Source organism: Protopterus annectens, chromosome 3.part1 (genome assembly GCF_019279795.1).
Source record: "Protopterus annectens isolate FY-2018-M chromosome 3.part1, PAN1.0, whole genome shotgun sequence".
NCBI lineage: Eukaryota > Metazoa > Chordata > Ceratodontiformes > Protopteridae > Protopterus > Protopterus annectens.
The window spans coordinates 379,977,138-379,998,676 of NC_056732.1; the positions used below are offsets into that span (position 1 = coordinate 379,977,138).

At 42.8% G+C, this 21,539-nt stretch overlaps 1 protein-coding gene across 2 annotated transcripts in view; it reads right to left on the bottom strand.

Moving 5' to 3' along the window:
* Positions 1-21,539, bottom strand: part of PLEKHA8 (pleckstrin homology domain containing A8) — a 384,133-nt gene that overhangs the window by 109,456 nt on the left and 253,138 nt on the right. For both annotated transcript variants that reach the window (XM_044066845.1, XM_044066846.1), the window contains exon 9: positions 10,049-10,134. In XM_044066845.1, the coding sequence (XP_043922780.1) occupies positions 10,049-10,134 (86 nt within the window). The remainder of the gene's footprint in view (positions 1-10,048; positions 10,135-21,539) is intronic.

Sequence of the window (21,539 nt, forward strand, 5' to 3'; positions counted from 1 at the left end):
ATAAAGACATTGGGGACCTACAGACACTGGATCCTACCCAATTTGGCTTTGTCAAGGGCAGATTCTGCCTCTTGAACTTGGTCGACTTTTTCGAAAAAGTCACTAAGGCCATTGATGAGGCTAAGGCAGTTCACACAGCCTACCTTGACCTAGCAAAAGCGTTCGACACAATACCCCACTCGGGCATCATAGAAAAGCTCACCAGCTTCGATGTAAACCCATATGTCACAAGATGGATTGCAAACTGGCTCAAGGACAGAACCCACAGGGTTAGAGTTGCTGGTGCCATGTCAGACTCTAAGCCGGTCATGAGCGGTGTCCCACAGGGCTCAGTCCTGGGCCCCCTCTTATTTGGCATTTATTTTTCTGAAGTGCAGGCAAACATAGGGAGATTGTGGCTGACAAAATTTGCAGATGACTGCAAACTGGGCACCATAATTGACACTCCATCAGACATAGACATCCTCCAGAGAGGTCTCATAGAAATGGATAACTGGTGCCAGAGCCATGGCCTTAAGCTAAATGCCAAAAAATGTATAGTCATACCCTTTGGGAAAAACAAGGTAACCCCTAATTACTACATAGGTGGTAATCCATTAAACACGGAAGAAGCTATCAGGGACCTGGGGACCCAAGTTGACAGTAACCTCTCTTTTGACACTCACATTGCCAAAGTGGTTAGGAAGACCTTCTATATTGCCCACCTGATCATGAAGGGATTCACATCCAGATCAGGAGAGGTCATTGTACCCCTGTACTCTTCACTTATCAGACCAATGATTGAGTACAACGCCCCATTCGGAATGTACCTTACCCGACACCTGCAGCAGTTGGAAAGACCCCAAAAGTTCTCCACCAAAAGGATAAAGGGGCTCAAACATATGTCATACGCTGCTCGACTGAAGAAATTCCAGCTCTATTCAGTCGCATACCGTCTGCTCAGAGGTGATCTGTGCCTGACATACAAGGCCATGTCCAACCCGGAATTAATGGACATGGTCCACCTCAAAAAATCCAAATCCACCAGAGCCACGAGAGCAAGAGACTTAAACTTCAACACGGATATAAATAGGACGTGCTGGAGGGACAGATTCATCACCCAGAGACTCCCTAAACTATGGAACAGAATCCAAGTTCATGTGAGGCAGAGCCCCTCTCTGACTCTGTTCAAGAAAAATCTTGACGAGTGGATGGGAGATCGTAGGTTTACCCCAGGAATCATCTCTGTGTCACTGCTGGACAGAGGCACAGCAAACTAATGGGTATAGTATTCTCATCCTAAGGGGTGGTGAAAGCCACACACACTCTGGCTAGGCTTATAAATGCCCTAGGGCAGATAGCCTAGTATGAACCTATGAACCTAGGAGTAGTTTCCTTGGGCAAGGAAGTCTCTTCCATGTTTGGGGTCAGAAAAAACAGGAAGTAGGAGATAGGAAAGAGGGCCTCTTTCTTCCTTAAGATGTCAAATATTAGTTTCTAGGCCTGCTAGCTGAACAGAATTTCCTAAGAAATTGACATCCAGTATATAGATCAGTGGGTACTTTGGGACCAAGGGCACCCCATCCCTAGATGAACTCCCTTTTAAAGAGGACAATCTCAGGTATGCCCTCTTGTACAGCACAATCCTTAGCCTGTGCCTAGACAGACTGACAACACAATCACAGCTATGGTGGGAACCAGGCTTCTGATTGCAAAAGCCAAGGATGAAGTCTCAAGAATATTCTCCTTAAGCTCATACTCTGGAATGTCCTCCACTTTATTTTGGGCCTTTTTCATTAGGTGGTGCTAGAACATTAAGTGAGAACAATTCTAGGCCCTAGCTCCAACATACGACCGAACTATATTCTCCATGTTCTGGATTCTTGCTCAGGCAACAAGGTAGCAAATGACAGAATCATGCAGAAGTCAGCATTAAGATGCATATTTACTCTATCCACACAAGTGAGTTTTTTTTTCTTTACTTTTTTTTTATTTATTTGACATTTGTTAACTAGGTTAGTCTGACTGGGCAGAAGCCCTTTTTCAGTGGAGGCCCGAGGAGAAAAGTGCCAAGTCAATACAAGTAACACGTACAACAATAGTAATAGAATGGTAAAATTACGCAAAATAAATTTCAAATTTAACAGAAAAAAGCAAGCTACAACATATCAAATGTCTTAAAGCAAATTAACTTACAAGAGGGTGTATACTGTGCTGAGACTAAATAGTTAAGTACAATTATCACATATAGGCATAATAAAGTAACAAGCACATAATTAAAAAAAATTACATTATATACAGGTGGAAGTCCCAAGGTAGGGACTTTTAAAGAACACCTACTTTCTTATATGCTCAAAGTTGCACAGTCAGGGTGCCTCAGAGATGCATTACCAATATCCATAATCAATTCCTCCATGCAAAGGAATATTCCAGAACTCCTCAGGCATTTTTCTAGAAACTATCCCATGCTTTTCTTTGGGGGAGAGAAATGTGGGCTTGAGGCCAGTCCAGGCTGCACCTCATAAGCCTGAAGGCCTCTCAAAAGAAGGGGGTATTTAGTAAAGAGAAGGGGTGAACTTTTCATTATTTTCCCTCTCAGAGAAAGTGTCTTTGGGACCGTAAGACTTAGTCCAGGACCCAGAGTAAGAGTGAATGCCATGCCCTCCCCCTCCACTACTTGTAGGCATATGTTTTTGTATGGCATCATGTGACTTCTAGTGCTCCCATACCACTGGAGGGTGGCTTATGCTGGGAAAATATCTTGCACTAAGTTTCCTAAGAATGCAATCCCATACCCACTACTCAAGCTGCATCCAGATATGCAGCATCTGTTTGAGGTTTAGGCCAACTCTGAAGTGGAAGGACTCCATAAACCTTCAACCAGTACCCATTTGCCTGACCAGGCATTGAGCAGCCAAGTAAAGAGAGAACTTATTTACTTCTTTTTTTTTTAATTTTTTTCTGTTTGTATTTATTTACTGGGAAAGTCCGACTCAGCAAAGCCCCTTTTAAAGGTTCCAGGGACAAAAGCTCCAAGAAACAGTAAGCTACAATCAGGAGTATAGTACACACTTGTAATATAGATACAAATAAAGACTGAAAGGAGATTAGCATGCATACAATGTGCATGACAACTAAAATACAAATGTTAAGATCCTGAAATGAAAAAGATAATAGTAAGACGGTCTTTCATTTAAAACTACAGAAAACAATTACATTTAAGAAAGGATGTTGGACGAAAGTAATAACTGGTTAACAGTGCTGGTACACAAATGAAGTTTGAGTGTAAGTGTGGTTTATAGAATAGTTGGTAAAGGATGAAGTTGTCTAGGGATGAGGTGTACTTGGTTCCAAAGTACCACTAATCTGTGACCAGAAATCAAGGGCAGATCTTCAGGATGAGGCTGGCCAACTAGACTCCAGCTGAAGACAAGGCAGAAGAATCAAGAACCTTGAGATGCACAGTCAATGATGGGAACTGTAGTGAACCTTTTCAGTCCTCTCATCTTCTAATAAAGTGGAGAATCGTCTGGAGTTCAAGCTTTCACTGAGGGCAACTTCACAACCAGCACAGACTTCGGAGAGAGGCTAGGAAAACACCATACTTGCCCACAGGAGGGTCAGGCTTTTTGCCCTGTACTCCAAATGTTTGCCTGTAGCAATTCTCCAGCTTATGCTTGACAGGTTCTTGAATGAAGCGGGGAAGATAACATTATCCTAGGTTTACACCCCCTCATCAAGCTAACAGAGCTTAACTATTTCAGGTTACCTAGTAATCCTATAGGATGTTGAGCAAACTAAAGAGCTGCAGAGACCATCACACTGGTCTGAACTCTTTTCCCTTTTGGAGGTCTTTTAACTAGTTGCTTGGAAATCTGCATCTTAAGATCATCTAAAACAAGCAGTCTCAGCTCATCCTTAGAAATGGAAGGCCTGTGCAAATCAATCTAGCACACGTGCATAGTTGAAGCTTTCTGCCTCAATCATAGCATATGCACAGCTGATGTTACACCACAGTATGCACAAGTCTGCTGAGGAAGCCACAGAAAGTCTCTCCCAGGGATTCCCTAGCACCACTACAATGAATCTTTGACAGCTTTTCCACTATCCGATTGACAAGGGAGGTCTGGATATAGGACAGGCAAGATAAGTTAGTTAAGTGGAATCAAACTAGACACGGCAGAAAAGTACAGTTGTACTCGTAAACTTACCATAAAGGTAGAGGTTCTAATAAATCATTGTTGTGGTCACATTAGCTATATGGGTTATATTCTGCCATGAATACAATCAACAGCTATATTGTTAATCATGCTAAGAATGTGGACTAAGGCTAGAATTACTTGTCTCCTTCTGGGACATATGTCAGTCTCATCAAATCTCTGCAAAGGACAAGTTCTACTTCATTCTTCCTTGCTTGCTGACATTTCATACTATGAGCATGTTCTCGTGCTGAATTGGAACCAGAAGTCTGAAAAGGAACCTTGTAAAACTGTGGATACCAGGAATCACCATTCATACCTGAAACTGACATGCAGATCTGATTTCAATAAGGGCCAGATGCCTTGGACCATGTGGATATTGACATGCACTCGACATCTCATTAGTGAGGCATCTGTAATGAGAGAGGCCACTGTTGAACAGGGTTGGAAAAGCAAGCCCTAGAAGATGTGATCAACCTAGTCCATTAGGTCACTGTCATCTAGCATATCCAAGACAAGTGGGTGATAATGCACACATGGTCTGAACCCTGGTCATCTGAATGACTTGTCATTATTCTAGCACTGGAGATCAAGGGCAAGACTGATAAAGTGTATCCCAAAAGTCGAAGAAAAATGAGCAGACATCATTTAGTTAAGTAATGAGGCTGGATACCACGATTCCAAAACTGGCCTCCTTTAGTTTGAAGAGAAAATTCCTGTTCTCTCAAGTGTACTGACAACACAGCAAATAAAAGATTTAATGTGATCTCATGATCAGAGTGATGATTCTGCCTTTGACAGGACGGCATCATTAACAGTGCAGAAAGACTATTAAGCAATGACCATAGAAACATGTGGCTCTGACTACAATGCACTCTGTGAATAAACCTGAGGCAAAGGAAAGTACAACAGAGATGGTGCTGAACTAAAAATTACTGGTTCATACGTAGACGTGAAATAGAAGTAAAATAACTTTCTGTTCTAGCTCTTCTGCCTGATGTGTAAAGTAAACCAGAGGTCCGGAGAAGAGATCCCCCTTAAGCAATGGGAAAATAGAGTGAAATAAAAGTATGTGAGATTTTAATTTCTGAATGGAATAGTTTACCCTATTGCGGTGTACAGTCTCCATTTTTATAGCTGAACAGAAACATGACAAGTGAAGCCCCCTTTCTTGTTGGTGTCTGAAGACTGCATAGGAAGTCCCTTTCTTTTTTTAGTCAATGAAGGCTGCATATGTCATGTTTTTGTATAGCAGGGGGGACAGAACTCCCTATCCAGGCCTCCTAGCAGACAAGGGAAATACAACATGGCAAAACTGGTTGCAGGTGTGTCCAGAAACTCCACTAATTGACCTCTTTGAAAAACCTTTTAATATGCTAGGAAAGCAACTCTTGTACAAGGGAAATGTAGGAGAAGTGAAACAGCCAGGGCCTCATCTGCCTGAACTGGTTATAGCTCAGGTGGATGTAAAAGATCCGAAGGCACTTATCGAAGGCTACAGGTTGCATTATTACCATTTTCATTTATTTTATGCTACAATAATAAAACAAACGGACACAACTTTTTGCATTCAAATTTAAAATTACTTACAAGTTATCAACATAAAAGAAAGTAACTAAATTCTATTTCTTTCATTCCCTTTTCTTACATTTATCCTCTGTCCCACACCCTTTTTTCTGCAACCAGAAAATTATCTTCTTTTTTTCTTATGTAAAAAATCCTCTCATCTTTTCCACATCACTGATATTGCCAGAAAAACACTTTCCCTTTTATAAATACAACTTTTTTACACTATCACACTTCTCATATATCATATTAAAACATTTAATATGATACGATGATTTTAAAATCTCTTTTTGTTGCCCAAGACTTCCCCTCAGACCTCCTCATAGTGTGCCTGCCACTTGGACCTCCATCCAACCCAGTCTGCCCTCCTATCACTACTAGTACATCCTACAATTCTGCTTGGGCTCTATCCTCTGCAGTATTAGCTGCAAATCCATGGCTGGACTTCGATCAAGAGCCTTCCAACCTTCACCACAGTCTTGAAGGACCTCCATCCAACCCAGTCTGCCCTCCTATCACTACTCCATCCTACAATTCCGTTTGGGCTCTATGCTCTGCAGTAAAATCCAAGGCTGGAATTCAATCAAGAGCCTTCCAACCTTCCTCACAGTGTAGGTGCCAGCCTACAGCTATATGCTGTTATTCCTAATGTAGCTGCGGTATATAATTGATGGCTGTAGGTGCCAGCCTACAGCTATATGCTGTTATTCCTAATGTAGCTGCGGTATATAATTGATGGCTGTAGGTGCCAACCTACAGCTATATGCTGTTATTCCTAATGTAGCTGTGGTATATAATTGATGGCTTGCACGCTTGCGGACCCCCAAGGTCGTCGCTATTCTCTGCTTAGTCTCCCAGTTTTATATCTCAACTTTTAGTTAAATAAGGTGTCATATCTTTTAGAAACCACTAGATGGCAGCAGAAATCTATGAAAAGCCAACACGTACTGCATAAACCCCCTTGTAAAGACTAAAGTATAATATTAACCCAATACAAATAACTCCTAGTAAAACTCACTGTCATCCAAAATGCAGATGACTATCTGCTCTGCTAAATCTGCCTCCACTGTACAGCGTCTCACCCAAGAAGCATTTACTTCCACTGAAACCTGGATGTCCCAGAACCATCTTGCTTTCAACCTCAATAAAATAAAATTTTAATATTTACTAGCACAAAATCCAACTCTTTTGGCAAGTCACTATTCGCTCCCAAAATAACATTATTGAAGTCATCCCCAGCACCAAATTACTAGGAGTCATCACTGATAGCAAACTAACAATCAACCTTCACATCTACAGTAACATCAAAAAAAAAAACTATCAGAAACTAGATGCCCTGTATAGGCACAACTGTTTTCTCAATCTCACCGCAAAAAAGGCTCTGGCCTCATCCGTCCTGCTTCCAAAACTTCTATTGGGCACTCCTATCCTCACAAATCTACAGTCCTCCTTGCAGACAAAATTAGACACTTGCTATAAAAAAGTTGCCAAATCTGCCACAAATGCTAAACATTCTACTCATCACTGTTCCTCTCTGCATCAACTAAATTGGCTAGAATCCCAACACTATCTCACATTCTTACAATTAACTACAGCTCACAAACTCATCTACCACCCAGAAACCTGCCCTGCCCTCCCTTGCATACTGACCATGTACCATCCGAACTGGCTCCATAGGTCCGAAAACAAAATGTTGCCATCAGTAGAGAAACCCAAGCTTTCAGCTGGCCAAAGGTTGTACTCCTACTATGTCTCTAAGGCATGGAATAATCTCCCCCCATCACTCAGAGCAATCAGCAACCTGACCTCTTTTAAAAAGTCCCTCAAACTGCATCTCTCCTCTAAATGGCTATGCTCCTGCTCCCAAACACACAACCCCAATTCCTGATTTCTCCTCCTAGTGCTATACCCCTATCTCATTTCCTTCATTCTGCCTACTTAATGCCTCCCTGTCACTTTCACCAGTCCTATCCATCCTCTGCGCTCATAGTTCGTATATTCACTCTGTATTTAATCTCCTCTCAGCTATGCACTTCCAGATATATTACTTTCATGTGAACTTGAATGCATTCTATGCACCATTGTAAATATCATTCAAACACGTTCAATGAAATATATGTCATATTACTATACGTCAATGATTGTATTTTTTTCTTGCACCTTGACTTCTATTATCAGATTCAGGCAATGTAATTGCACTGTGATTTTTTTTCTGTGTGATTATATTCTCTTTGTATGTATCTTTGTGGAGCTTTTCTCCCCGGGCCACCACTGAAAATGGGCCCATTTCAGGCCCAGTGCACTTTCCCGGTTATCAAATGCAGTAAATAAATAATAAATAAATCCATCCCATCAATATTGTTAAACTTTTCCCAACATTTTTTTATTCTTTTTACAATCTCTTCTTCATTGTAACGAACACATTTTAATTCCTCTTTTACCTTGTATCTCATATTCCCTTTTACTGATAACTTATCTAATAACCCCCCCCCCCAAATCCTTTGCTTCATTAAAAAAAAAAAAAACCTTTCTTGACATCTATTTTTTTTTCATTCTTTCCATGGGTACATTAACGTCCACAGTGGTGCAATGGTAGCGTTGTTGCCTCATAGCAAGAGGTTCTCCCGTTCGATTCTCGGCTTGGGTTGGGAGTGCCTTCTGTGTTGAGTCTGCATGTCCTCCCCACGGTCGAGTGGGCATTCAAATGACATGCTTTGAATGGGCGTGCCTTCATTGAAGGTTGGGCATCGGGCTGGCAACTCGACACCATAAAAAAAACAATTGCCAATCATTATCGGACCGGAGTTCCGCTGTGGTGACCCCTAACCAGGAAAAGCCGAAAGACAAACAACAACAACAACAACAACAACAACTTTCCATGGGTACACAAACTTTCCCCCAACATCATGGCATTCTTTTTTTCCCATAAACAACACTTAATTTTAACTTCCATGAGGTCATTTCATTTTCCTTTTCTTTCACCATGTCCTTTCTTTCTTTCCTTCCAATACATTTTATACTTTTCATGTAAAATCTTTCTTCTTACCCAAAATAAGTGCATAGATGCCAAATGCACCACTGGATTTTTTTTTTATTTAAATTCTTTATTATAAATTAACCATCTTCTCACGAGGTACAACTTTGCGATCTAAATGAAACTAAAAAATCTCTAACATCTCTGTTCTATTTAAGTGTGAAACAGATACTCCCCCACCGGATATGCTATTTTTCCTAATATGCAAGTATTCAACACTTATACATTCTACTCTCTCTCTCTCTCTTGTTTATTTATCTACATCTGATTACTGGCAAAGTCTGACTGGGTAGAAGCCCATTTTCAGCAGAGACCTGGGGAGAAAAGTTTCAAATTATTACAAACATTTTAACAACAATTTTACAATCTTCAAAAATAAAACAACAAACATATGCGGTTTAAATAATTATAACAAATTAGACATTATATAAAATCAATGATTAAGCATCGATAGAAGGATATATCAGTCATTTTATATTTAGAGAAATTATAAACAGTTCATAGAGAAATTAAAGGCAAGTTAGTACAATTAGGAATTGCAATATAAAGTGAGTGAAAAACAGGTGTATGGTATATTTAGAGAAAGTCAGGGAAGAGAATTTGATGGAAGTTAAGGAAGTAAGTGAAGAAGGGAGAATAAGGAGGTATAAGGAATGAAAAATGTACTTGCTTACATTTAGAGATAGTTTACCCTGGTTTTGAGCAAGTGCAGAGCCAGATTTTAGTTAGGTAGTCTTTCAGAGCAGTTTTGAAAGGTGGGAGGGAGGTTACTGAACTGATGGATACAGGTAAGGAGTTTCAGGCCTTAGCAACCTTGTACGAGTACAGACTATGCCCAGCAGATTTGACAGGTTTGTAAACATACAGGAGTTTTCGGCCACTGGATCACAATTGACTGGCTGGGAGCATAGTTGTGTAGAATGTTTTTTACTGCTGGACAGGCAGATGTATGCTGGATAACATTTTATAGGTGGTAAGAAGCTGTGTATGTTAGTTAAGGCCATTATAACCAATTTAGGCTTTTTGGTGCTGTACAGTGGTAGGTTCTGAAAGGGGTACTTGCTGAAAATTTAGTTTGGTCAGTACAATAACTTGCTCAGAGTCAAAGACGAAGCATGCAGAACAAACTGATAGAAATGATTCACACCTTGTTTAATAAACCAATGAACATGCTTAGTCAAAAATACTAAAACATGTTTAGTTCAAATCTAATAAGAACTTAAAAAATACCATAACATGCTTGTAACAAGTGGCACATAAAAGTTCTTACCTAATACTGGAACAATTGCATAACACGATTCCAAAAAGTATTCTGTTGGTATAAAGTTATCTTCTTCCAATCTGATGTCACAAAATCTGAAAATTAAGCAATCATGTCAAATACTGTACAAAACACATACAACTATGAAGTACCAATAAAACATATTGACTACAACTTCTTTTGCAGAGTGCCTAACCATTTATTCTCAAGCATGTACAAACACTACAGTTACAAACAAACAAAAGGTGTACTGTAGAGTTTTGTCATGAAATGAAATCAAATGTTTGTAAAATTGTTTTTTTTTTTAAGATTTGTAAATTCATGGCCAAGTAACATAATATAGTATATGCTCTGAAGAGATTTTAGGTTCACTATATAAAACACGTCAATCTATGAAGATACTCACTGGATATCCGATTACTTTAAGGCTAGGTAATCTTGTTTATTGCACCACATGGGCACCTTTGTCCTTCAATTGTTTTGAGATGTATTACAAACCCTGTTTATCTCTAAATGTATACAGCTTTGATTGCTTCACTATTTTGGTAGACTTTTTCAAGGACTCGTATACACAGATGCATTCTTCTCTAGAAGAATTTTCTTACAGAAAGCCTTGAGCCAAAAACCAGCATGTGAAGGATCACCATTACTCGTTTTTGATCTTCTCTTACCATTTAAGGAGCCACCCTCACTCACTCCAATGGAGGTCAGGAAGCTTGCATGCTTAACTTCCAATAAGCGGAGCCTAAGCCTTTTCACAGAATCAAATTATGTCCTCACATTTCAAACAAATGTTTATATCTCCGGAACCATAAGGATTATGAAAGAAGTATAAATGGCAAACTATTCAGCACAAATTATTTTTATAGTGGTAGCATTCTTTAGGCTCTAGGTCTTAAACTGAATTTTATAAATCACAGTAACTATTACATTTATAATATTTTGTAACAACTTACAATATCTCAGCAACCACTCAACATACACACATACTGTCAGCAGCATTTTAGTCATCTAGCTGAGAGCTTTCATATGAGACTAAGGATTTCTTTCTGTATTACTTTGCTGTTGAGATACAATTTTCACATTTTTCTAAATATCTATATAAATTAATATCATAAAAACAACAGGTAATATCTATTTACCTGCACTAGACAGAAGTCAAATATTAATGCAGTTCAGTTTGCTATTGTGTAAGCTTTAAGATTAAATATTTTAAAACCTTCTACATAGCAGATTTTTGGAAATATTGATGTAAAAATGAACAAGGAATATTTGACGCCTAGAGGCATCAGTAGGAGTTAACTGCAGATGCACCAGGAGGCATTAGTCGGATGTAAGGGAGGTGGATCCCTCTTAGTTCTTCCAAATGCTGCAAGATGACGATTAAGCATGAAGAAATGATTTCTCTCAAGTATTCTGCCTTTCAGCAATGCCCTTTTTATTCACAAATCATCTGAAAATTTTCAGTTTAATTCCTATTTTCTACAAAATCTGTTTCATCAGTACTGATAGCATCTTTTTTTTTTTTAAAGTTAACAAGTTTTGGTTACGCCACAGGTTTTAAAAGGATAAGAAGTACTTTTTCATACCTCCACCTAAAAGGCAGAAGATGGTTACCTCATGATAAATATTACAGCATGTACTGTCTGGGTTAAAGAAGATAGAATAGTTATGTAAAATCTTACCATAACTATAGATGTCCTTCTCTCTTCTATATGTTGCAGTATGCTGCAGTATTTACAACATGGGGTCTTCTTCAGGGTGTCCTGAACGTGAACATCCATTCAGTACACAAAAGTCTAAAGCTAGTGTGAGGTACGTGTGATGTCGCACATACGTCCCTGTCCAATTTCGGCCAAAAAGTGATGTTTGGTATAAAGTAGACAGCATGTACCATCCTCAGAACTGAATGCCTCAGAAAGAACACCAGCCTCAGATAAACTAAGAAACACACATCCAGAAATCAAATAAGCATCAGGGGGAAGGATGGAGGGATAGAATGCTGCAACATATACAAGAGAAGACAACTATGGTTATGGTAAGATTTTACACAACTATTCTCTGTCCTTCTATTAAGCCGAGGTGGTGCAACGGTAGTGTTGTTGCCTCACAGCAAGAGGTTCTCCCATTCGATTCTCGGCTGTGTGGAGTCTGCATGTCCTCCCTGCGGTTGAGTGGCATTCGAAAGACATTATTGAATGGGCGTCGAGCTGGCACCTTGGCACCTGTAACAAATCTACTGCCAATCATTAGCAGACTGGAGTTCCACTGTGGCGAACCCTAACCGGGAAAAGCCGAAAGAAGAACAAACAATTCTGTCCTTCTATTCATATGTTGCAGTATTTATAACATGAGGGAGAATACCAAAGCTCATGCAGAGGAAAGAGTGGGAAGAGGGGCAGTAGCACTCTCTACAAACTCCTTAAGAATAGCCCTGGCAAAACCAGCTCTAGATCTAGAAATACCATCCAACTTGTAATGTTTAGTGACAGTATGGACAGACGACCAAGTAGCTGCTTCCAGAATAGAGGAAGTATCCAGACCTTTGAAAAAAGCACCTGAAGACACAGCTCTTGTTGAATGAGCCCTAACTGGAGATGCTAGTGTTTTTCCATGAAACATAACAGGAAATAGCCTTAGAGATCCAAGTGGAGATGGTCTGCTTGGAAACAGGCTTGCCCACAGCCCTGGGATAAGAAGTGAAAAAGTAATCAGATTTTCTGATAGACTTAGTTTTATCCAAATAAAACCTGAGCTGTCTATGCAAATCCAAGGTGTGTAAAATCCTCTCGCTAGAAGAATGTGGAGTGGGAAAGAAAGTAGGCAATTACTACACACTGGTTAAGTCACAATTCTCTCATCACATTGGGCATAAAGGAGGTATTATTTCTTAGAGAAAAAGTACAATTGTGTGCACTTACCAATGTAGATGATGTTCAAGTGTATTCACTGTTGCAGTCATCACATTTCAGTTATTCCTGTCAGGGTAGCCCTCAGCCGGCCCGAATACCAGAGGCTTAGTATTTCTGCGTCGGTTGCCGTCACTTCAGGACTGATGTCAGTAGTATAACGTAAGGTAGCAGACGCCATTACATCAGTTTTTCTCACCCTGTCAGTAGCCCCCAAGTGGGAGCCAGGATATCGTGGAAGAACCCCACCAGTAGAAAGTAAATACAAAAACGTTCCTTGAAAGGAGAGAGAGAGAGAGAGAGAGAGAGAGAAAAGGGGGATGGAGGGAAGGAAACCAGGACTGCAACAGTGAATACACTTGAACATCTACATTTATGGTAAGTGTACACAACTGTATTATGTTCTTCATGTTTCACTGTTGCAGTCATGACATTTGAGTTGATTCCCAAAGCTGAAGAAAAGGGTGGAGGGCAGTCGAGGAGACTAGGGGCTGGCTAGGATGTCCTGCAAGACTGCAGTGGCAAAGCCTGCCCTGGATTTGAAGATAGGCAGGTGGTAATGCTTGTAGGTGTGAACAGATGTCCATGTGGCAGCCTCCAGGATATCCCTGGTGGGAACTCCTCTGAGGAAAGCTGCAGAGGTGGAGGTTGCTCTGGTAGAGTGAGTCCTGACCCCCTTAGGGCGAGGTTTCCCATGTTGCTTGTAACAGAAATGTATGCAGTGTGCTATCCATTTGGAAATGGTTTGTTTGGATATGGCTTTACCCTCTGCCCCTGCAGCAAAGCTGGCTAGCAATTGATCAGTCTTTCTGAATGATTTAGTCCTGTCTAGATAGAATCTGAGCACATCTAGAGCAGTGCGGGCTTCTTTCCCCCTTGTTTTGTGGGTTAGGGAAAAAGGTGGGTAAATGAATGGATTGGTTGAGAGCCACACTGGACATCACTTTGGGCATGAAGGATGAGTTAGTCCTGAGGGACACCCTGTCAGCGTAGATGATGATGAAGGGCTCTACAGCCATGGGTGCTTGTAGCTCGGATACTCTTCTGGCTGAAGTGATGGCCAGAAGCAAGGTTGTCTTCCAGGAGAGAAAGTTTAACTCTGCTAAGAATGCTGGTTCAAAGGGTGCAGGGTGAGCTTTTCCAACACAGAGTTTAGGTCCCAAGCTGGGGTAGGTGCTCTTCTGGGTGGCCTCAAGTTGCTAGCACCTCTTTGGAACTGTTTGATCAGAGGGTGTGAGAAAAGTGGGTGCTCAGTGTTGAAATGAGCAGAGATAGTGGATGCATGAATTTTAATAGAGTAAAAGGAGAAACCACTGTGTAGCAGGTCAGCTAGGTAATCTAGGATGAGATATAGGGAGGGCTGTGCCGTACTGGCTACCTTAGCCTGAATCCAGGTGCAGAACCTTTTCCATTTGTCAGCATAAGACTTTCTAGTGCTAGGGCATCTAGCCTCACGTAGAACATCTAGAACCTGTTTACTGAGATTGGCAGCTTGATCAGTGGTCAGGGAATAAACCAGGCTGCCAAACTGAGGGTCTGCAATTGGGGATGCATGAATTCTCCTTCCCTCTGGGTCAGGAGGGTTGGGGTCAGAGGGAGATGCCATGGTGGCAGTGGGGACAGGCTGCACAGCAGTGGGTACCAGTGCTGGCGAGGCCAGTTTGGAGTAATCAGAACTGTCCTTTGTTTTTCCTCCCTTATTTTGAGCAGTAACCTGGCAATGAGAGGTAGTGGAGGAAATGCATAGACTGAGAGGCTGACCCAGGGAAAGGATAGGGCATCCACTTTACAGGCCCCTGCAGTGAGGCTCCCTGCTTTAGAACTTGCTGAGTTAATGGTTGGAGTGGGAAGCAAAGAGTTCGACCTTCGGCGTGCCCCATTTCTAAGTTATTAGGGTGAAGGTTCTTTGGTCTAGCTGCCACTCGTGTCAGTCCACAAGATTTCTGCTTAAGTTGTCTGCCAGAGAGTTTAGAGAGCCTGGCAGGAACTGTGCTAACAGGTGCAGTTGCATGGCAGAGGCTGTGTGCCAAATGGTCATGGTGAGCCTGCACAGAGGGTAGGAGTGAGTCCCTCCCTGCTTGTTGATATACCACATCACAGTGGCATTTTCGGCTTTGATCAGGAGAGCCCATGGGGAGATAAGGGGCATGAAAGCTGTCAATGCATGCTGGACAGCTAATATCTCTTTTTGGTTGATGTGCAGATGTATTTGCTGTGGGCTCCATTGGCCCTGTATGCACCTGCCGTCCAGGTGTGCACCCCAGGCATAGTCCGATGCATCTGTGGTGAGGGTCTGGGTGGTGGGGGGTGGTGAGAATGGTAGTCCCTTGTTGTGGGAGCATGCTGCTGCCCACCAAAGAAAATCTTTCCTTAGGCAAGGTATCATTGCTATAAGAGTTTCCAGGTCTTGAGAGTGTTGACACCAAAGGCTTTTTAGGTACCACTGAAGTTTCCTCATATGCAGTCTGGCATATGGAATGAGTAGCGTGCAAGATGCCATGAACCCCAGAGCTTGCAGGATTTTCCTTGCGGATAACTGGGGTCTGGTGGCTAGTTGAGAAAAGCAGGCTGTCAGGTAAGTTTGCTTTTCTGGTGTAAGGAATGCCATCTGGGATGCTGTGTACAGGCTTGCTCCCAGGAATATAACCTCCACCTCTGCAGCTTTCCTCAGAGGAGTTCCCACCAGGGATATCCTGGAGGCTGCCACATGGACATCTGTTCACACCTACAAGCATTACCACCTGCCTATCTTCAAATCCAGGGCAGGCTTTGCCACTGCAGTCTTGCAGGACATCCTAGCCAGCCCCTAGTCTCCTCGACTGCCCTCCACCCTTTTCTCCACCCCCAGCAAAAAAGACCACAGTGAAGAACTTCTCAAAAGCAAACTTCACACTTCTTAAGACTGGAGTGGTATCCTTCAAGGCCCCCGAGCCAGTGGAAACCACAACCCACGCTGCTGAAACCCTTACAAATGCCTTCTACGAGCACCTCCAGGAATGTATGGATCAAGTAATCCCTAATAAAATCAAGACCCTTTCCACCAAAGGCAGGCGCCCGGTCTGGTGGACCCCAGCCATAAACAAACTCTACAACAAGAGGAGAAAGCTACTACATGACAGAGCAAAATCCCTAAAAGGGAAGGCATCTCTGATCAATACTAGCAAAAAACTACGATCACTCATAAAATCATCCAAGGCCAACTTTGAGAGAAAAATCGCTGATGACACAAAAGACAATCATAAGGCCTTCTTTAGCTATGTCAGAAACCTGGGTGGAAACTCCCAGATATGCTCAGAATTAGTCCAAAATGATGATAAAAATCACTGAACCCACAGACATTGCCAACATACTGGCAGACAGGTTCAGTGCAAATTTCTCCCCTCCCTCCCCCCCAAAAGGAGAAATATCTATCCCACCAGAGTCTAGCCTGCCAAACATCTCAGATGCCCAGGTGAGAGCTGCTCTCTCTAAAGCAAAAAACACAGCATCAATGGGACCGGACGGTGTCCCCGGCTGTGTGCTACACAAACTCAATGAGGAACTAAACCCACACATAAGGCTGCTGTTTAATCTTAGCCTTACTACAGGATATGTACCCAAAGAATGGCGTACGGCAACTGTGGTCCCACTCCACAAAGGCGGTGCTTCTACGGATCCTGGAAATTACCGCCCCATAAGCTTGACGAGCCTTGTCTGCAAAGCTATGGAGAGGATCATAATGGAACTCATAAATAAAGACATTGGGGACCTACAGACACTGGATCCTACCCAATTTGGCTTTGTCAAGGGCAGGTCCTGCCTCTTGAACTTGGTCGACTTTTTCGAAACAGTCACTAAGGCCATTGATGAGGGTAAGGCAGTTCACACAGCCTACCTTGACCTAGCAAAAGCGTTCGACACAATACCCCACTCGGGCATCATAGAAAAGCTCACCAGCTTAGATGTAAACCCATATGTCACAAGATGGGTTGCAAACTGGCTCAAGGACAGAACACACAGGGTTAGAGTTGCTGGTGCCATGTCAGACTCTAAGCCGGTCACGAGCGGTGTCCCACAGGGCTCAGTCCTGGGCCCCTTCTTGTTCGGCATTTATTTTTCTGAAGTGCAGGCAAACATAGGGGGATTGTGGCTGACAAAATTTGCAGATGACTGCAAACTGGGCACCATAATTGACACTCCATCAGACACAGACATCCTCCAGAGAGGTCTCATAGAAATGGATAACTGGTGCCAGAGCCATGGCCTTAAGCTAAATGCCAAAAAATGTATAGTCATACCCTTTGGGAAAAACAAGGTAACCCCTAATTACCACATAGGTGGTAATCCATTAAACACGGAAGAAGTTATCAGGGACCTGGGGACCCAAGTTGACAGTAACCTCTCTTTTGACACTCACATTGCCAAAGTGGTTAGGAAGACCTTCTACATTACCCACCTGATCATGAAGGGATTCACATCCAGATCAGGAGAGGTCATTGTACCCCTTTACTCTTCACTTATCAGACCAATGATTGAGTACAATGCCCCATTCGGAATGTACCTTACCCGACACCTGCAGCAGTTGGAAAGACCCCAAAAGTTCCTCACCAAAAGGATAAAGGGGCTCAAACATATGTCATACGATGCCCGACTGAAGAAACTCCAGCTCTATTCAGTCGCATACCGTCTGCTCAGAGGTGATCTGTGCCTGACATACAAGGCCGTGTCCAACCCGGAATTAATGGACATGCTCCACTTCAAAAAAATCCAAATCCACCAGAGCCACGAGAGCAAGAGACTTAAACCTCAACACGGATATAAATAGGACGTGCTGGAGGGACAGATTTATCACCCAGAGACTCCCTACACTACGGAACAGAATCCCAGTCCATGTGAGGCAGAGCCCCTCACTGACTCTGTTCAAGAGAAATCTTGACGAGTGGATGGGAGATCGTAGGTTTACCCCGGGAATCATTTCTGTGTCACTGCTGGACAGAGGCACAGCAAACTAATGGGTATAGTATTCTCATCCTAAGGGGTGGTGAAAGCAACACACACTCTGGCTAGACTTATAAATGCCCTAGGGCAGATAGCCTAGTATGAACCTATGAACCTAATCCTTTGGGTGGGTACTAGTTTGGATTTCTTTTCGTTGACAGTGCACCCTAGGAAGGTTAGTAGGGACTTTATAAAGGCCAGGTGCTTGAGCAGCTTTTCCTGACTCTCTGCCTGAATTAGGCAGTCATCTAAGTATGGATAAATCTGTATATTTCTTTGCCTGCAAAAGGCAATGGCAGGAGCCAGACATTTTGTGAAAACTCTGGGAGCAGTAGATAAGCCAAAGGGAAGCACCGAGAACTGGAAGTGCAGAGATCCTGCTGTAAAATGTAGATATTTCCTGCAAGATTCCCTGATAGGAATGTGGAGGTAGGCCTCTTTTAGGTCTAGGGGGGCTAGCCAAGCATTCTTGGAGAGCATAGGTAGTAGTTGCTGGAGGGTGAGCATTTTGAATTTTGGCATCACCAGGAAGGTGATTAGAATTGTTTACCTTTACATGTGCATATTGCACAAGGACAAACAGCAATTTACCGAAAGGCAGTTTGCAAAGTTTGCAAACGCCAAACGGAAAAAGGTTCGAATGTACAATGAGCGAATGCACAATGAGATTCGCTCATTGCACATTCAACATTCTGGGGCAGATTGCACTATAGTGGTGATCGGAAAATGGTTCCTTTCCCCAGTGTAGTGCAATCTTGGAGTTAGAATAATAATGTAGGGGGGTGCAGGGGGCTTGCCCCCCTGCACTACACTTTATCTAATTTTTTTTTTCGACATTAATATTCGAAAATCAGCAAATTGGCTTTTCGAATTGCTGATTTTCGAACATTTACAACTGTCGATGTTTTAAGTTTCGTGGTTCCGATTCGCTCATCTAAGCAATCGCACCACTGTGTTTTGCTGTTATGAAGGTAAACTGTTTTGAATGGATAAATCGAGGATGGGGCACCAGGTGCCCTCTTTTCTGGGTACCAGGAAAAGTCTGGAGCAGAAACCTTGGCCTATCTGTTCTGCAGGAACGTGCTCTACTGCCCTCATAGAGAGCAGGAAAAGGGCTTGCTTTTTTGCTTCTGCCCACTGGTTTGGAGGAAGATCTAGGAACCCTTTTGGGGTTGGGAGAGTGTGGAAAGAAAATTTGTATCCCTGGGACACTATGTTGAGGACCCAGCAGCCGTTGGTAATGGTGGCCCAAGTGCTTCTGTGGAAGGAGAGTTTTCCTCCTAGGGGCAAGTGCAGGTGGGCAGAGGGAAGGGGTGGTGGTGGAGAGTCATTGTGAGTTCTTACCATGAGGGGGTGGCTTTGCATTCCCTGGTTTGGAAGTGGAGGAACTCCATTGCTTTGATCTCTGCATTCCCTGTGGCTGCTGTCTGGGGGGTCTGCTTCCCCGGGTTCTGGGCTGAACTGACCTGGAAGGGGCAGGAAAGGACCAGTGCTTGGAGGGACAATGCCTACTGAACCTGGGTGGCTGGACCTGTAGGAAATCCTTAACTGTCTGCATAGATTTAGCTTTTTCTTCCATCTTTAAGACCTCCTCTGCTTTGGTGCCAAATAAGTTGTCTTTGCACAAGGGTGCATCCAGTAATTTAGATTTGACATGGTCTGGCAAGGGCTGTTCATTAAATCAAGTATGCCTTCTAAACACAGAACCAGTGACTGCTGCCCTGCAAGAAGCTTCTAGGTGACTCTGTAATACCAGTCAGGTTTTCTGGGAGCACGAGGGATGGTGTCAGGAGTCAAACTAGATTCCATGAAAACATCATTCACAACATCCAGGACAGGGGAAATGGCCAGGGGTCTTTGCTGTGGAAGATCTAAGAATTCTCTGAGTCCCTTTTTAGACTGAGGGTAGTCCTGACATTCACACTGGAAATGCTCCCTTAAAGTATGAAGGGTTTCCCCAAAGGAAATGTCCTCGGGTGGGGAGGCTGAAGGAATGGATTCCTCTGCATCAGAATTCTCATAAGCAGAGGGGGCTGCAGGTCTTCATATTCAGATGCATCAGAATCAGACTCCTGTTCAGAAAAAGCTACTGGGGACAGATCCCTTTCTTTTGGAAGGGGTAGCATGGCTTCCCCTAATCAGCATTATAAGGTCTTCTGCCACTTTAAGCATTTGAGACTGAGGCAAGGAAGCAGGCATCTGAGATTGGGTCATTGGTTTCTTGGGCGTGGTTCATACCCTGGGCCTTAGAAACTCTGTAGTTTTTGAAAGAACAGTAGACGTGAAAGAAGTTGGTTTGTGTCGAGAATCGGTAGTGCAAAGTATTCCTCGGAAGCCGGTGCCTGCTCAGCGGCTCCAGACCCATCTAAGGTAGAGACAACTGCAGGATCCTTAGTCAAAGAAGAGTTATGCGGCATACCGGACTCTGCATGGGACTCGGTAGCAGCCTGCAAATCCACAGAAGTGGGCATCAGGGGCTGTGAAAGTGCCTCACTGAGGATTGGAGAACTGACGACTAGCTTAACGGAAGTGTTGTCGGTAGGTATGGACCTGTGCGGTCTGTCTTTGTGTTTATCCTTACATTTTTTCAGAAGATCTGCTGTCGGATGGCTTACTGAAGCCATATTGGAATTCGAGGACTGTGAGAGAAAATATCTAGCTACAATAAGGGCCCGACGATGTATAGTTCTGGTGTTGAACAAAGCACAAAAGTGACAGCGAGGGACGTCGTGGTCTGGGCCTAAGCAAGTGACGCAGTAAGAATGAAAGTCTCAGTGTGGTATTTGCTTTCCACAGGCGAGACAATTGTTAACTTTTTCTGACATCGGTTAGAGCAAGAAAAAAGGATCCCCAACGGGATACTTAGCTTTAGAAGACTTCAGCTTCAATTCGGAAGACGAAACTCAGATAGCGGCCGACTGGCACTCGTGCGAACTGCTTCTGCTTCAGGATCCTCAGCAAGAAAGATTGATGTAATGGCGTCAGCTGCCTTACTTTATACTGATGACCTGACATCAGTCCTGAAGAGACAGCAACTGATGCAGAAATACTAAGCCTCTGGAATTCGGGTCAGCCGGGGGCTACCCTGGCAAGGATAACCCAAATGTGATGACTGCAACAATGAAACACGAAGAACATCCTATCTTTATAAAAAAACAATAAAGGGAGAGGAAGCCATAAGGGCCTGAAGTTAAAAATTTAGCTCCTAAGGAGGGGGAGGAGGAACTGGTTTCCTTGGTGGTCCAATATGAAGGATGCCTTTCAAGAAAAGTTTGACTTCCATTCTTGAAGCCAAAGGAGGGGTCACAGGCAGACAAGCAGAAATGGCTGAGAGATGAGCTTTTACTGATGAGTATGATAGTCCAGTCTTCAGTAATTCACACAAATAAGACAAGACCACTGGAATATCCAGACAATGGCTGACCTGAAGGATTAAAGTGCCAAAAGTTTTGATTCTTCATATAGCAATTTATGTTTAATCTCTACATTATTCGCGTGTTTGGAAAGCGCATTTTCTAAAACAGTACACTGTAAACCATCCAGATTATAATTATGGTACAATTTAAAGTGCAGTTCCATGGGGCTCTCAAGTATATATTTTCTAATGTCCCTAA